Here is a 17,378-nt window from a genome sequence, read left to right as displayed (position 1 = left end):
CCTTCCTCCTTCCTCTCCTTTACTTTCTTCTTCCTCCTGTAGGTTTGTGTTTCTTCTTCTGTTCCTTTTTCCTCCTCTTCCTTCTCTAGCTCTGCATCCTCCATCCTATTCTCTTCCTTTACCTTTCTCCTCCTCCTCCACCTCCTACTCCTCCTCCTCCTCCTCCTCTTTCATACATTTCTTCTTTTTGCAGTGCAATGTTTGTCTGTCTTACCAACGGGGCACGCGATCCAAGGGGGAGAAAGCGGTGAGGAAAGGAAGGAGATTATATTTTTTTAAGTAGTAGTAGTGGTTGTAGTAGTAGTAGTAGTAGTAGTAGTAGTAGTAGTAGTAGTAGTAGTAGTAGTAGTAGTAGCAGCAGCAGCAGCAGTAGCAGTAGTAGTAGGAGGAGGAAAATTGAATAAGAATAAAGAGAAAAGGATATGTATGCTCTCTCTCTCTCTCTCTCTCTCTCTCTCTCTCTCTCTCTCTCTCTCTCTCTCTCTCTCTCTCTCTCTCTCTCTCTCTCTCTCTTTTTCTTTTTTTTCTTTTTTATTTAAACAAAATTTTACAAAAAAAGGAGGCTTAAAATTACACTTTTTAGGTATAGTTATTCTAAGAGCCTGCGTATGGGACAAATTGAATTGTCGAATGTTTGAAACATACAATCATACAAATACAAAATACGAAAAAGTAAAGAAAAACATGTAAAAACAATATGGAATAATGTCAGTTTGTCACTTTATATTTATAGTTTATAGCACTAGCGCACTTGGGTGTCCCTCACGCCACCTGTGAGCAGCCAGCTTCACCTGCTGCGTGCTCATGTTCTCCACTTGGGGAGTGGCTGCCGTGAACATGTTCCACAGGCGTGTGGTCCTGGCTGTATATGTGCGCTGGTGCTGCCTGGAGTGTGATCGAGGCACCTCCACGAGCTGGTCACCAGAGAGTGTAGTCCGGGTGAACCTCTGAGCAGCGCGTGGAGGGAGCCTCAAGCTGCTGAGGTGGGGAATCCCCTGCACCTGGGCATTGTGACACACCACCAGTGCTAAGACATCACGGCGGTGCTCCAGCGATGTCACAGTGGCAGACGACTCCTCCAGGTGCTCGCTGGCCTCCACCAGACGCAGTGCTCGTCGCTGCACTGCGTCGAGCCTCTGCATGTGGGTGGCAGCACTTGCCATCCAGCACAGGGCACCGTACTCCAGATACGGACGTATCTGTGCCTTGAAGAGAGTGAGGATGCCCCGTGGGTCGAGGGATCCCGCTACTCTTCGCAGGGCAGAGACTCGCAGGGAGGCCTGGCGGGCAACAGCTCGGACGTGGAGGTCGAAGTGCAGGCTTTGGTCCACAGTCACTCCCAGGACCTTGATGTGGCCCTGGAGGGGCAGACTCTGCAAGACCTGCGAATCTTAGATTACTCTCTCTCTCTCTCTCTCTCTCTCTCTCTCTCTCTCTCTCTCTCTCTCTCTCTCTCTCTCTCTCGTCGTTACTTGATCAAAACAAACGAGGTGAGAGAGAGAGAGAGAGAGAGAGAGAGAGAGAGAAAGATTCGCAGGTCTTGCTAAGGTGGTCGTTTAGACAAGTCCTTATATAACGGATCTAACCATATATATATATATATATATATATATATATATATATATATATATATATATATATATATATATATATATATATATATATATATATATATATATATATATATATATATATATATATATATATATATATATATATATATATATATATATATATATATATATATATATATATATATATATATATATATATATATATATATATATATATATATATATATATATAATAAGTTCGCGGATGTATGCATTTATGTATGTAGGTATGCACATATATCTCTTTCTCTGACTTGCACTTCATCTATTAATTTGAAATTCAACTTTTTTATTTGAACTTCAACTTTTTTAATTTCAAATTCGACTTTTCTAATTGGAATTTCAACTATTTTAATTTGAAATTCAACTTTTTAAATTTGAATTTCAACTTATTCAATTTTAAATTCAGCTTTTTTTAATTTAAAATTTCAACTTTTCTAATTTGAATTTCAACTTTTTTTATTTGAACTTCAAGTTTTTAAATTTTATATTCAACTTTTTTAACTTGAAATTCAACTTTTTCAATTTGAAATTCAACTTTTTAATTTGAGGGTGAAAAGGTGTAGAGTACTGTGTACAGTTTTGGTCTCCCTATTACAGAAAAGACGTAGAAAAGTTAGAACGGGTTTAACGGAGAGTAACAAAAATGATTCCTAGATTGAGAAATTTATCTTATGAACAAAGGCTTAAAGAAGTAAATTTATTCAGCCTATCAAAACGAAGAATGCGAGGCGATCTAATAGAAGTGTTTAAAATGTTTAAAGGATTCAGTGATATTAATGCGGAAGATTACTTTACAATTGATCTATCAAATAGAACAAGAAGAAATCACAATCTCAAGATAAGTGGTAAAAGATTCTCGTCGCACGAAGCCAAACACTTCAATTGAGTCGTTAATGTCTTGAATTCTCTACCCTGTGATGTCGTTGATAGTACAACAGCTACGGCCTTCAAGAATAGATTAGACAAGTATTTTGATCCAACCAGCAGCTGAGATATTACTCATTGTCGCAACAACGTTAAGTTCTTTCGAATACTGGTATCCTTGTCCGTTTTTATCGCCCGGTTAGTGGTAGCAGTAATGGTAGTTCTTTCCTCTTTCCTACATAATTTCCATGCAGTCTTTCCATGCTGCATGTTTTTTTTTCCTTTCCTGCCAGCTTTGGCTGGAGGGATGAGGGGTGGGGAGTAGTCTTCGTCTTTGCAGTCCTTCATCTTCCACCTTTGATTATATAGTTAGTGTAGCTTGTCACAAACAGCCTCGTAAGGACCAGCAGGTCTGCTGTTGTTTGTTCTTCCTATGTGTTTCTTTGAGTGTCTCTAATCTTCTATCCACACCTCCTCCTCCTCCTCCTCCTTTTCAGAAAGCGTTTGATAAATTTCCTCACGTTAGACTTATTTCTAAACTGCGTTCCCACGGTATTAACGACCATCTATGTGCGTGGATTCATGACTGGCTCACCGACAGAGAACAGCGTGTAGTTCTTAATGGTGAAGCATCGGATTGGCAACCCGTCACCAGTGGCGTGCCCCAAGGTTCGGTTCTGGGGCCAACACTATTCATAATTTACGTGAACGACTTAGAAATTGATATTCTATCAAAAGTAGCCAAATTCGCCGACGACACCAAATTAGGAGGTACGGTAATGAACAGTCAAAGTTGCGAAAAGATTCAATCAGACTTAATAAGACTTGCCGACTGGAGCGAAAAATGGCAAATGAGTTTTAACATAGATAAATGTAAAGTAATGCACATAGGTGAAAAAAATCCTAACTTTAAATATCAGATTCAAGGACATGAGCTCAACGAAGTAAAACAAGAAAAAGATCTTGGTGTAATTATCAGTAACACTCTTAAAATGAGTGATCAATGTTCTGCAGCGAGTTAAAAAGCCAATATGATGTTGGGATTAATCTCAAGAAACTTTGATTATAAATCACCCGAACTTATGAAGAGATTACATTTAGCATTTGTAAGACCACACCTAGAATACGTCGTTCACTTCTGGTCACCGAACTATATCAAAGATCAAGTGTTGCTAGAAAGGATACAGCGACGAGCAACCAAACAAATTCCAGCGCTCCGAAACTTGCCATATGACGAGCGTTTAAAGCGTCTAGATATGTTTTCCCTAAAAAAGCGAAGGATAAGAAGGGACTTAATTGAAGTGTTCAAAATCCTTAATGGATTCGACAACATTAATCCAGATAGTCTATTTCAGAGAGACACCAACACAATAACACGCAGCAACGGTATGCAGTTAAAGGGAAACCGATGTAACACATTGATGCGCAAAAGTTTTTTTCAATAATAGAGTTGTCGATCACTGGAATAGACTCCCACCGTCAGTAGTTAGCGCACAGAGTATCAATAGCTTTAAGTCTTCATTGGATAAGCACTTCAGGGATATAAGATTATGCTGACCCTTCTTCGCATGTTTTCAGACAGATTGCAGCAAGACGTCAACCTAAATTCATATTATTCTCCCCCACAACCTAGATTGCAAGTAGCGAAAGTCAACAATAGAGTAAAGCAACAGTTAATGTCCGCATGACAGGTGGAGTGAGGTGTGGGTGCAGTAAGGTGACAGGTTACTGGTGCCGTGCCTAGTACCGCCGGTAAAACGAGGATCAAGCCTCCCCTGTGCCCCTGAAGCTACACCTCACCCATCTTGAGTATTAGGGGGGATCCTGAGGCTGCCCTGTGCAGGCCACTCGTCCTCTTCCATTCTCCTTGTGTTTCTGTGTTCTTATGTTCTTATGTAATGAACTCATATTTCCCCACAGCTTAGGTTACCAGTAGTGTAAGTTAAGGGTAGTAATTTCCTCTTATTTCTCTCTTTACTGTAAAATTTCCATGTCCCTTTCTTCCTTAAAGGTACATGGTGTTCTCTTCTAACTATTTCCTGCCGGCACGTTGCCGGAGGGAGAGGTGGGTGGGGAGGAGCCTTAATCTATTCTGTCCTGTTCTACCACACGTAGATTACTAGTAGTAGCGGTAGTAAACAGACACCCTCGCCATAGACCGATAGGTCTTCTGGTGTCTGTTCTTCCTATGTATTCCTATGTATTCCTCCTCCTCCTCTATATCATTCAAAGCAATCCATACACCACCTGAGATCAAGGAGAGATGCAAATGGTACTGACATGCTGTAGTAGTAGTAGTAGTGGTGGTAGTAGTAGTAGTAGTAGTAGTAGTAGTAGTAGTAGTAGTAGTAGTAGTAGTAGTAGTAGTAGTAGTGGTGGTGGTGGTGGTGGTGGTAGTAGTAGTAGTATAGTAGTAGTAATAGTAGTAGTAGTAGTAGTAGTAGTAGTAGTAGTAGTAGTAGTAGTAGTAGTAGTAGTAGTAGTAGTAGTGGTGGTAGTAGTAGTAGTAGTAGTAGTAGTAGTAGTAATAGTAGTAGTAGTAGTAGTAGTAGTAGTAGTAGTAGTAGTAGTAGTAGTAGTAGTAGTAGTAGTAGTAGTAGTAGTAGTAGTAGTAGTAGTAGTAGTGGTGGTGGTGGTGGTGGTAGTAGGATAAGGATTATGATAAGGGATATGTCGGGAGGACAAAAGATATATTATGTGCTAGTAACGACAGTAGTAGTAGTAGTAGTAGTAGTAGTAGTAGTAGTAGTAGTAGTAGTGGTGGTGGTGGTGGTGGTGGTAGTAGGATAAGGATTATGATAAGGGATATGTTGGGAGGGCAAAAGATATATTATGTGCTAGTAACGACAGTAGTAGTAGTAGTAGTAGTAGTAGTAGTAGTAATCGTTGTTGTTGTTTTTGTATCAAGATAGAGGTGTCCATGCTAGAACTAGCTGACGGTTGTAGGATTTTTTTTCAGCCTTCCGTCAAAAATATTACAGGAGGGAGGAATTTAAACTGGGAATGTCCATCAGTTAGAGAGGCTCTGCTTGGCGCGTGTCCGAAACATTATTCCATCACCATCAAACTCAATGAAAAATGTAAATACGCGAATAAATAAACAAACTGTATGTATACGTGTTCCGATGCACTCCACACACACACACACACACACACACACACACACACACACACATGATGATACACGTTCGTTCGTTCGTTCGTTCGTTCTCTCTCTCTCTCTCTCTCTCTCTCTCTCTCTCTCTCTCTCTCTCTCTCTCTCTCTCTCTCTCTCTCTCTCTTTCTTTCTTTCTTTCTTTCTTTCATGCTTGCTTGCTTGCTTGTTTACTCTCTCTCTCTCTCTCTCTCTCTCTCTCTCTCTCTCTCTCTCTCTCTCTCTCTCTCTCTCTCTTCCCCTCCGTGCTGCCCCCTGGTGACGGCGCTTTGTACTTCATTTCCTACTTCGATGTCGGAAATAAATAAAAATAAAAAAATCCAATTAATATCAACACCGAAATCCTTCTTCCTTAATGGAGCGTTCAATCACCTCACTTCTCTCTCACTTCAGTCCAATTAATTACTCGAATATAATATGAGCTCGGAAATAAAAGGGTGCTCTCTCTCTCTCTCTCTCTCTCTCTCTCTCTCTCTCTCTCTCTCTCTCTCTCTCTCTCTCTCCTTCTTTCCTTCTCTCTTACTTTCCTTGTTTCTTCCTTTTTCTCTCGCTTGCTTGCTTGCTTGTTTACTCTCTCTCTCTCTCTCTCTCTCTCTCTCTCTCTCTCTCTCTCTCTCTCTCTCTCTCTCTCTCTCTCTCTCTCTATCTCTCTCTCTCTCTCTCTCTCTCTCTCTCTCTCTCTCTCTCTCTCTCTCTCTCTCTCTCTCTCTCTCTCTCTCTCTCTCTCTCTCTCTCTCTCTCTCTCTCTCCTTCTTTCCTTCTCTCTTACTTTCCTTGTTTCTTCCTTTTTCTCTCTCTCTCTCTCTCTCTCTCTCTCTCTCTCTCTCTCTCTCTCTCTCTCTCTCTCTCTCTCTCTCTCTCTCTCTCTCTCTCTCTCTCTCCTCTCTCATTCTTCCATTCTCCTTCCTTCCTTCCCTCTTTCATTCCTTTCTCTTTCTCTCCTCGCCACCACTGATCATCGTTCTCCTTGCTATTTTTACCTCTTGTCATATTTTCATGACTCAATTTTACATTATCGTTTTCCTCCTGCATTTTATCATTGATTTTCTTTTTCTGTTTCTGTCATGATTTCCTCTCCCTCCTCGTCGTCACCATCGTCATTTTTTCTCCCCTCTCCTCCTCCTCCTCCTCCTCCTCCTCCTCCTCCTCCTTTTCAGCCGTATCTTTTCCCTCCAGTGCACAACGTTCTGCTCGCCAAGATTTACCTTTTGTATCACAGCATTTAATTCATTTCTCAAGCTTTAGGGAATTAAACCTAATGTGACTTCGAACTATTATAGCTTCCTCATCGTCATCATCATCCTCTTCAACCATCTCTTTTACTAACTAAGATTTACTGTTAATTTCACAGCGTTTAATTCATTTCTCAAACTTTAGGAAATTAAACTAAATGTGACTTCGAACTATTGCAACCTCATCCTCCTTTTCTCCTTCCATCTCCTATTTTACCTCCTCAAGTGCACAACATTTAGCTCCCCAAGATTTACCATATACATCACAGCATTTAATTTATTTCTCAAACTTTAGGAAATTAAACGAAATGTGACTTACGAGTATAACTATTGCAACCTCCTCCTTCTCCTCCTCCTGCTCCTCCTCCTCCTCTTCAACTATCTCTTTTACTAACCAAGATTTACTATTTATATCACAGCATTTAATTCATTTCTCAAACTTTAGGAAATTAAACGAAATGTGACTTAAGAGTATAACTATTGCAACCTCCTCCTTCTCCTCTTCCTGCTCCTCCTCCTCCTCTTCAACTGTCTCTTTTACTAACCAAGATTTACTATTTATATCACAGTGTTTAATTCATTTCTCAAACTTCAGAGAATTAAACAAAATGTGACTTAAGAGTAGAATTATTGCAACCTCCTCCTTCTCCTCCTCCTGCTCCTCCTCCTCTTCAACTATCTATTTTACTAACCAAGATCTACTATTTATATCACAGTGTTTAATTCACTTCTCAAACTCTAGGAAATCAAACAAAATGTGACTTCGAACTATTGCAACCTCCTCCTTCTCCTCCTCCTGCTGCTCTCCCTCCTCCTCTTTAACCATCTTTTTTACTAACCAAGATTTACTATTTATATCACAGCATTTAATTCATTTCTCAAACTTTAGGAAATTAAACAAAATGTGACTTAAGAGTAGAACTATTGCAACCTCCTCCTTCTCCTCCTCCTGCTCCTCCTCCTCTTCAACTATCTCTTTTACTAGCCAAGATTCATTCCTCAAACTTCAGAACATTAAAACAAAATGTGACTGCGCACTATTTCACAAGGTATGTCGTTAGGTGTGGGTTGTTGTTTTTTTCGCTCTCTGGGAAAGGAAGGGTTCAGGTGACAAACGAGGACATACACACGAAAAAGATTCATAACTTTTGCATGTTGGTAAATGGTGAAGCTTCAGTCCTACTACGACATTTTCGAATACGAGGGATTTAACAAAGGTCGTTATTGGCCACGTAAATTATGTTAGGATGGATGCGTTTGAAGATGACTGACGTGTATCACTAGAAATGCAATAACCAATAACAGAAACCCACACTATGAACATATATAAACAAAGACGCGAATAATAATAAATCAAAAGGGGAGAAATACTTTGGGGTCATTTTGCCTTCATAAGTTCATACGAGTCTATTTTTTTGTTTTGTTTTTTACATCAATAACACAAACGCACACTATAAGTATATAAAAAAAAAAAACGTGAATAATAATAAATCAAAACGAGAGAAATATTTAAGGATCATCCTACCTTCATACGAGTCTTTTTTTTTTTCTTTTTTTTTTTGTGTGTGTGTTTCATTAAAGGGGGCAGCTCAAGGGAAAAACAAAACAAAATACCAACAAAAGAAAAGCCCGCTAAACACTGCTCCGACAAAGGAAAAAAGAACAAAAGACCAGAAGAGAGGTCAGTTTCGAGTGGAAGAGGTCAATTTCGGGTGGCATATACTCACTATTCTTCTTTCCTAAATATATTAATACTGTATTTTCCAACCACTGCATCATCCGCCTGGCGTTTTGAAATTCTGGAGGGGAGACGAGAGTTAACTAATATGGCTTCCTATCATAATATTTTCCCTTACCATCAATTTCTCTTCCTCCACAGTTACTCTTTTCTTCTCTAAATATTCTTCACAGCGTAATTTCATCGCATTGTTTACTCCGTCGAAGGGAAGGGAAGATTTAACTAATATGGCTTCCTATCATAATATTTTCCCTCACCATCAAATATTCTTCTCTCTCCACTCACTTTTCTTCTCCTCTATAACTATTCCTCAAAGCGTAACTTCATCGCATTGTTTACTCCGTCGAAGGGAAGGGAAGATTTAACTAATATGGCTCCCTATCATAACATTTTCCTTCACCATCAAATATTCTTCTTTCTCCACACTCACTTTTCTTCTCCTCTATAACTATTCCTCAAAGCGTCATTCCATCGCATTGTTTACTCCGTCGAAGGGAAGGAAAGATTTAACTAATATGGCTTCCTATCATAACATTTTCCTTCACCACCAATTCCTTTCCCTCCACACTCTTCTATAGCTATTCCTCACATTGTTTACTCCATCCACCCATCCATCTCTCCACCTGTCAACCCTCCACTCTTTCCCTCCATTCATCTCCATTACAATCTGCCGTTTCTCCTCCACACTCATTAACTAAAAGCATCTTCCTCATCACTCTCAATATCACTCACTCATTCACAATCACATCACACTGTTCACTATCGTATTCACTCTCGTATTTCCCCGTGCATCATCACTCTAGCGTATCCTTCATCTGTCTGTCTGTGTTCCTGTCTGTCATACCCTTCCCTTTACTCAGCATCCTTCTCCTCCCACGGTCTTCTCATCTCGCGTTCATTCTCTCGGTTCGTATTTCACTCTCTGTTCGCCCCAAGATGTCATTTTTTTTGCTTGGTGTGGTGATAATGTCTGTAAGTAAATAGCTTGACAAGGAAACGCCAAAGGGAACACAGAGGGAGGTAGAAAAAAGGAGAGAGAGAGAGAGAGAGAGAGAGAGAGAGAGAGAGAGAGAGAGAGAGAGAGAGAGAGAGAGAGAGAGAGAGAGAGAGAGAGAGAGAGAGAGAGAGAGAGAGAGAGAGAGAGAGAGAGAGAGAGAGAGAGAGTGCGTGTCAATATCCATTACAGGCTGTTTACTGTAACCTGCAGCAATACGTAAATGTGCTCTGGGTTTTTTATTTACTCTCTCTCTCTCTCTCTCTCTCTCTCTCTCGGTTGTTCATTCAGCTATCACGACCCACGCTTTTCCTCATCACATAATAAACACACACACACACACACACACACTAAAGAAGCAGGTAACACAGCCAGGTAAACTCTCCCTCACCTCACCTGCCCTAGGCTCGTCGCCATGGCAACCGTGGCATCCTCCTCCTCTCCTAGTGTCGAGAGAGAGAGAGAGAGAGAGAGAGAGAGAGAGAGAGAGAGAGAGAGAGAGAGAGAGAGAGAGAGAGAGAGAGAGAGAGAGAGAGAGAGAGAGAGAATTACGTATTCATCTATCTATTTACGTATTTATATCAATATTTATACATCTAACTATAAAAATATAATACATTAAAAGTCAACAATACATTTATACAACTATCTATCTGACCTAAAACAAAACTCTCCGGTCTCAGTGGTCAGTGTTCACAAAACTCAAGTATATTTATTTAACTAGCGAGAACTTTCCATATTTATACAGCTAACTAATACACTATAATCAACAATTCATATTTACAAGTATCTATCAGCGATAAACTCAGAACTCTCCGGATCTCAGTAGCCAGCGTGCACAAAATTCGCGTCTATAATATTATCTAGCGGTAACTTTCCATATGCTCCTCCGCGTCCCCCCCACGTACTCCCGTGTGCCGTGCGTGGTGGCATAACTTTCAACGCGGACACGGACGCGGACACGGACGCGGACACGGACGCGAACACGGACACGGGCGGTCAGCATTAATCAATACTTTGTTGTAGGCGGTATACATTTACATTCCTCCATTTTTGCGTTCGCTATTTACTTATCCTTTGTGTTTGTTTGTCATAGCTTTCGTTTGTGTTTGCATGGCGCGCGCGCGCGCGTGTGTGTGTGTGTGTGTGTGTGTGTGTGTGTGTGTAAACAAAGCACTATGGGTACAGGTAAAGGTAATTAATTGCCTCGACACATGAGAGAGAGAGAGAGAGAGAGAGAGAGAGAGAGAGAGAGAGAGAGAGAGAGAGAGAGAGAGAGAAAGAGGAGAGAGAGAGAGAGAGGGGGGGGGGTGGGGGGGGGAGACTCACTATTATACTTCACCGTACAAAACACAAGCACCAGAAATCGTACACATATATATTTTTTCCCATCAATTGTCCTTCTCACCCTCACCGGCCAGCCAGCGACCTCTTTCCGCTCGAACACTCGCGTCTAACAGCGCCGTGTGTCTGCCAAACGCTGCCGGCAAGGTAAACAGTTTGGCCAAAATTCCCTAAAAAAAAAAAAGCACACCGCCGAACTTTCCTTGCCCATCACCTGGCGCACCTGAGTGGCCCTCCCTCCCTTGGGTATATATGCATAAAATAAATTAAGCAAAAACGAAAAATAAACGCTGCCGCCACTCTGCTGCTACCCGTATTTGGCGTAGGGAATGGTTCTGCTGTTTTAATATTCCATCTTTTGAGGGAGAAGTTCACCTCACCGGCGCTGCACACAATATGTATTCGGTGAGAGGAAATTTCAAGCCATCCGGGCAGCACACTGTCCCCTTTGAATACGAGATTTCCTTAAAATATCAATGTGACGGCAAGCGTGGTGCCTCCCTGCTTGTGCTTCATGTCCCTTGCTCACCTTGGCCGCCGCTCACACCCTAAACCAAGGTCGGTATTCTTAAACGCCTCCACCTCTTACATCAATCTCTTCTGAAGGCCGAAAAAGAGGTTAAACGCGTCCTCAAGAGCGTTTCTTTGCCTTCATGTTGCAGAAACTTTGCCACACTACCACCAGGGCCATAAAACTACCCATGGATATGCCCACAAATCCTACAGAAGCCTTGTTAAATGTGTGGGTTTGGGCGACGAAAGGTTAAAGAAATGACCGTAAACTTTCCCTAGACGAGTGAGTTGTGGTGACTGGAATTCTAGACCCATATTCTTCAACATTCCGGCGCCCCGGCACACGTTTGACACGGATTTCGTACGAGTTGTGGGCATTTCCAGCGGCAGTTTCATGACCCTGGTGCAACGTTGCCGGCTTGTCTTACTCAGCCTCTTATATTTACGGACTTTCGACACAAAAACTGTCTCGTGGACCCTAATAAGGAGATTCACTTATAATTACCGTTAAAGTAGTTAATTCCTGATGTTTCTTGGCAATAGTTAGGCGTCAGAAACCGGTAAATACTATGCTCTGAGTACGATAATCTAGCAACGGTGCCCTGGTGGTAGTTTAACCCTTCATCCGTATCGAGAACCTAAAAGGAGGCTCATGACAACCCGATTAATTTCCCTTCCGGCCTTTGCTAATAGATGTGAGAGAAGAAAGTGTGAGAATATATCAACCCTACTCTCCTTCGGTCTCTGCATCAGGCTATCGGGGTTTGACTGTGCACTTGTACCGCGAGAAATGTTATACTAGACGGCTAAAAAGTAAAGGTAAAGGTTAAGTTGGGAGTGTATGCTATTGCTGCGCGTGGCGGCGGTGCTCGTCTCCGTCCCGCTGGCCCAGTTCGAGAGCTAAAATATGTAGGTAGTGGAATGTTTTGTTTTGGCCACCGCTCGTTCGCTTTACCTTTTCACGTTTCCCTTTTACCTGTGGAAGCGTGTCCGTACGTCCCTCCCCTTCCGACACACACACACACACACACACACACACACACACACACACACCAAACCCGAAATATTAAAACAAAAACTTTTTTTATATATTTTGCGTCGAAAAATGCACAGCCGCAAACGAGAGTAAAAACTAATAAATGATAGAGAAAAAATAATTACCAGATTTAAAATAATATAATAGATGCAGAGTCTTGTTGGTCATTTGATAACTTTACACTTATAATTAGTGATAAAACACCTGGTCTGGGTCATAGGGTCTGTGTGAGCTAATTTAATCATCCTCTCTCTCTCTCTCTCTCTCTCTCTCTCTCTCTCTCTCTCTCTCTCTCTCTCTCTCTCTCTCTCTCTCTCTTGGTCTAGCCGGGCCAACAAAACCTTTCCTGGGGCCATATTCTTATACATTTCGGCGCCCAAGCACATACATTTGACAAGGCTTTCGTAGGAGTTGTGGGCATTACCAGGAATAGTTTAAAGACCCTGGTGGTAGCTTGACCCATCTGCTGCACCATGAACCTAAAAAGTCATTAGAACCCGACTCATTTCCTTTCTGGCCTTTGGAAATTGTTGATGTGAGAGGCGGAAGCGTCTGAGAATACAGACGTCGTACCCAATCCATCTGGCAGCGGCCCACCTTCCCTCACTCCGCCGCCACGCATAACGCAACACTCAGCTGACCTTAAAGAAATACTCACTTGTATTATTAAACGTTTGTGGCTCTTGTTACGAACGTTTTTCAAGGCCAGAGAGGAGCTATGTCGAGTTGTCATGAGTGCTTTCTACCTACACGGTGCAGATACCTTGCAAAACTACCGCCAGGCTCAGGAAACCACCCATGGAAACCACAATAATGTCTGCGAGAGCCTTATGAAATAGATGGAGTAATGCTTGGAAGAGTCAGATAATATGGACCATTGTGTTGTGGGAGAGAGAAGCCTTCCAAAACTACCGCCAGGCTCAGGAAACCACCCATGGAAACCGTGATAACGTCTGCAAGAGCCTTTTGAAGTAGATCGAGTAATGCTTGGAAGAGTCAGATAATATGGACCATTGTGTTGTGGGCGAGAGAAGCCTTCCAAAACTACCGCCAGGCTCAGGAAACCACCCATGGAAACCGCGATAACGTCTGCGACACCCTTTTGAAATAGATGGAGTAATGCTTGGAAGTGATTGATAATGTGGACCATTGTGTTGTGGGCGAGAAAAGCCTTCCAAAACTACCTTCAGGCTTAGGAAACCACCCATGGAAACCGCGATAACGTCTGCAAGAGCCTTTATAAATAGATGGAGCAATGCTTGGAAGAGTTTGATAATATGGACCATTGTGTTGTGGGAGAGAGAAGCCTTCCAAAACTACCGCCAGACTCAGGAAACCACCCACTAAAACCCAGGCAACTACGAGAGCCTTTTAAAATTGATGGACTAAGTCTTCGAAGTTTGATAATATGGACCATTGGGTTGTGGCCGAGAGGAGACGGAAGGCGAGGAAGATAAGTGAATATTTCCGTAATTAATGATCCGAATAAGCGTCTAGAATAATAAAAAATAGATGCGTCCTCCTACAATTTGTCATGAAAACTGCCAAAAACTCGGGAATTTATTTTCTAAGCGGCGATCAGGCACTCGTGGCGGTGTCAAAAAGTGATTTATGGGACTGGAAATTGATATGCGAGAATTCGATGCTACAGAAAAGGTTTTGGAAATAATGTTGTTTACAGTAATTCGTTCCCGTCATGAAACTTGAGAGAGAGAGAGAGAGAGAGAGAGAGAGAGAGAGAGAGAGAGAGAGAGAGAGAGAGAGAGAGAGAGAGAGATTGATTGGGCCCCTCTTACTATTTTTTATAAGTTTTTATTCTTATTTTTATCTGCTCATATCCAAAATCCCTTCCTCCATCCTAATCTCTCTCTCTCTCTCTCTCTCTCTCTCTCTCTCTCTCTCTCTCCACACTAGAGCCTAAGCCAACGTCAGAGTAAAGAGGAGCAACGACGCCATAAACTTATCAAGCTGCTTCGTGACCCTTCCCACCGCCACCATCACCACCACCACCACCACCATCACCATCACCACCGCCCCCATCACCACCACCACCATCACCACCGCCGCCATCACCACCACCACCATCACACAACAAAGACGCCACCTGAAGAGAAACTTGCACAATAGACATCAAACACAACCCGCGTAGCTCATAACACATGCGGTGATGTATTTTCGAAGAGGTATTTCTTGTATTAGTGATTTACCAGGTTAGGAAATGTTAGGCAATGGGAGATTTTTGATGCGAGCGAAAAGTTTTGGTTCCACACACTAAACGCAGCCTCAGTAGTCTTCAGCAGATCAAGGCCAAGGCAGCCAGGTTCCTTAGACACAATCACATTCCGACTCCTGGTATTACGCCACAAGAAAAACAAAATAGACATGGATTTACACAAAACACCAATACAAGCATTTAGCCATGTATAGCAGCATTGTACAACCCAACAGACATCACGAGACAGTATTTACAAACACACAGAATATCTATCCACATCAGATATAGACAATGTCTATATCTTATAAACATGGACTACAACAGACACGAAGACGAGCACATAACAGGCCCGTAATTTTGGCAGATAATTGTGGGGGCTGGAGAGCAACATAGGTTCATGAGTTGGGGGAGGGGGCGGGGAGCGAGCGAAGCGAGTATGGGCAGGTGAGATGTTTTTTTTTTTTTTTTAATAAGCACTTTTATGGGCATTTTGAGGTCGACATAGAAAACACTGGGGGCTATAGCCCCCTAGCCCTCACTGAAATTACGACCCTGCTCTCTCTCTCTCTCTCTCTCTCTCTCTCTCTCTCTCTCTCTCTCTCTCTCTCTCTCTCTCTCTCTCTCTCTCTGCAAAAATAAAGAAATAATGCTTCCGCTCTACAATAGTTTAGTCAGACCCCGCTTAGAATATGCGGAACAGTTTTGGTCTCCCCAACATGCAAAGGACATTGCTAAATTAGAAGGTCAACAGATTTATCCCCTTAAGGCATTGGTTCCCAACCTGGGGGTAAATTACCCCCTGGGGGTAATTTAGCAATTTTTCGGGGGTAATGGAGGGGTGACAGAAAAATGTTAAGAATTCTGAAAATCAAGTAAGCATTGGTATTAGGATTAATGTTAACTTAGTCTTAGTATTTTAAGTTGTAAAGTAAACCTATTATAAGTAAGTAACAAAGCTAAACCAAATAACAATAAATATCAAAAACTAATATACAGTATTAGAAAAGAAAAAATATATAGCTAAGTGATGGGTGGTCATCGTGGATTACGGGGCCTCATACAAGCTGTCAATCCAGAAATTTCTGTAGATCATTGCATCATTCATCGGTACTCTCTTGGATCGAAAAGCCTGCCTGGTAATCTGAAGTTAGTGTTTGAAGATGTGTTGAAAATCGTCAACTTCATCAAGTCCAGGGATGTGAATTCGCGCATATTCAAGGAGCTGTGCAAGGAAATGGGAGAACAGTATCAAGTTCTGCTTTACCACACCGATGTTCGCTGGTTGTCACGAGGCAAGGTTGTACATCGTGTCATTGAGCTCCGAAAGGCTATTCAGGAATTTCTGGAACAAAAAGGATCTCCTTTTGCTACCAAGTTCACTGATAAGGAGTGGCTTGCTCGACTTTGTTACTTGGCTGACATATTTGCGGAGCTGAACAGTGGTAATCTGCAACTCCAGGGCCGAAACACGACTGTCATTGATGCCCGTCACACTGTGGCTGCATTTCTGGCGAAACTGAGACTCTGGATTCGGCGCTTGGAGAAAGGAGTGATCGCCCAGTTCCCCACCCTAGACCAGTTTATTGAGGAGAATAGTCATGATACTGGATCTCTTCTACAGACCATCAACAAAGAGATGAGCGACCATTTGAAGGGGCTTGAAACAAGCATGCATCACTACTTTCCAGAGAGTGACCAAGAAACAGCCAGTCTTCAGTGGATCATTCATCCCTTCTCTGTACCTGATGAGGCCATTCATGATGATGATTTCCCTGCAAAGGAGGTGGATCACAATGCGAGCCAATGAAGCCTTGAAAATCGAATTCCAAAACCAAAATGCAGATTCCTTTTGGATTTCACGACTAGCCGACTCGCCAACTCTGTCCAAGAGAGCCTTGAAGTTGTTGGTATCATTCTCAACAACGTATCTGTGCGAGAAGGGGTTCTCAACTGTGCTGGGGATGAAAACAAAAAAGAGGACTCGCTTGAATGTTGCAAACGATGCCAGGCTGGCACTTTCAACCACGAAGCCAAGAATTCCTCAACTAGCTTCAAATATGCAACTCCAACCATCTCACTGATGCTCTTGACATCTTTGGTAAGTCATTAGAGATGCAAAATGTACTAATACAATAAATAAAAGAAATTATCTCTAGTGTTTTAGTTTAGCCATATATATATAAATGTTGACAACATTTTGTGAAAGGGGTAACATGCTTAATGTGGCATGCTAAATTGGGTAACAAGCTGAAAAAGGTTGGGAACCACTGCCTTAAGGGAACCGGGCTTTGCCGAAATGGCGGCCCGGAGCGGGAGTTCGAGGCGATGCAGTCCTCGGGCGGGTGTAGGGGGTCGCCTCCTCCGGCAGGCGTGCCGAGCGGGTCACAGGTGCCCTAGACAGCCCGTAGCTGGAGCCGAGCGAGCAACTTGGCAGTCTATGACCTGGCGCAAAGGCCAGCCGAGTTGCTCGCTCGACGAGTGCTGGCGTTCCACAAAGAAAAGGTGTTCAACGTCGGGCAACAAAATTGATCCCTGCCTCGCGCAACAAACCCAACGACGAGAGGCTCTCCCCCCTTAATATGTTCTCTCTTGAGAAACGTCGCCTCCGAGGAAAACTGATCGAATGTTTTTAAACACTTAATGGCTTTACGAGTGTGGACAAATCAAAAACT

The 17,378-nt window shown here is 42.3% G+C and overlaps 1 protein-coding gene across 1 annotated transcript; it reads left to right on the top strand.

Moving 5' to 3' along the window:
- Window positions 1–15,733: 15,733 nt before the first annotated feature.
- LOC127008796 (protein FAM200B-like) lies at window positions 15,734–16,513 on the top strand. The gene has a single exon (XM_050881196.1). The coding sequence runs from the start codon at window positions 15,734–15,736 to the stop codon at window positions 16,511–16,513; it is 780 nt and encodes a 259-aa protein (XP_050737153.1).
- The last annotated feature ends 865 nt before the right edge of the window (window positions 16,514–17,378 follow it).

Source organism: Eriocheir sinensis, chromosome 38, assembly GCF_024679095.1.
Source record: "Eriocheir sinensis breed Jianghai 21 chromosome 38, ASM2467909v1, whole genome shotgun sequence".
In the NCBI taxonomy this organism is placed as follows: domain Eukaryota; kingdom Metazoa; phylum Arthropoda; class Malacostraca; order Decapoda; family Varunidae; genus Eriocheir; species Eriocheir sinensis.
The sequence above is the reverse complement of the archived record's forward strand: the minus strand, read 5'-3'. Positions and strand labels throughout refer to the sequence as shown.

Coding starts and splice junctions, on each gene's coding strand:
- LOC127008796 (XM_050881196.1), top strand. CDS start 15,734: ATGGGTGGTCATCGTGGATTACGGGGCCTCATACAAGCTGTCAATCCA.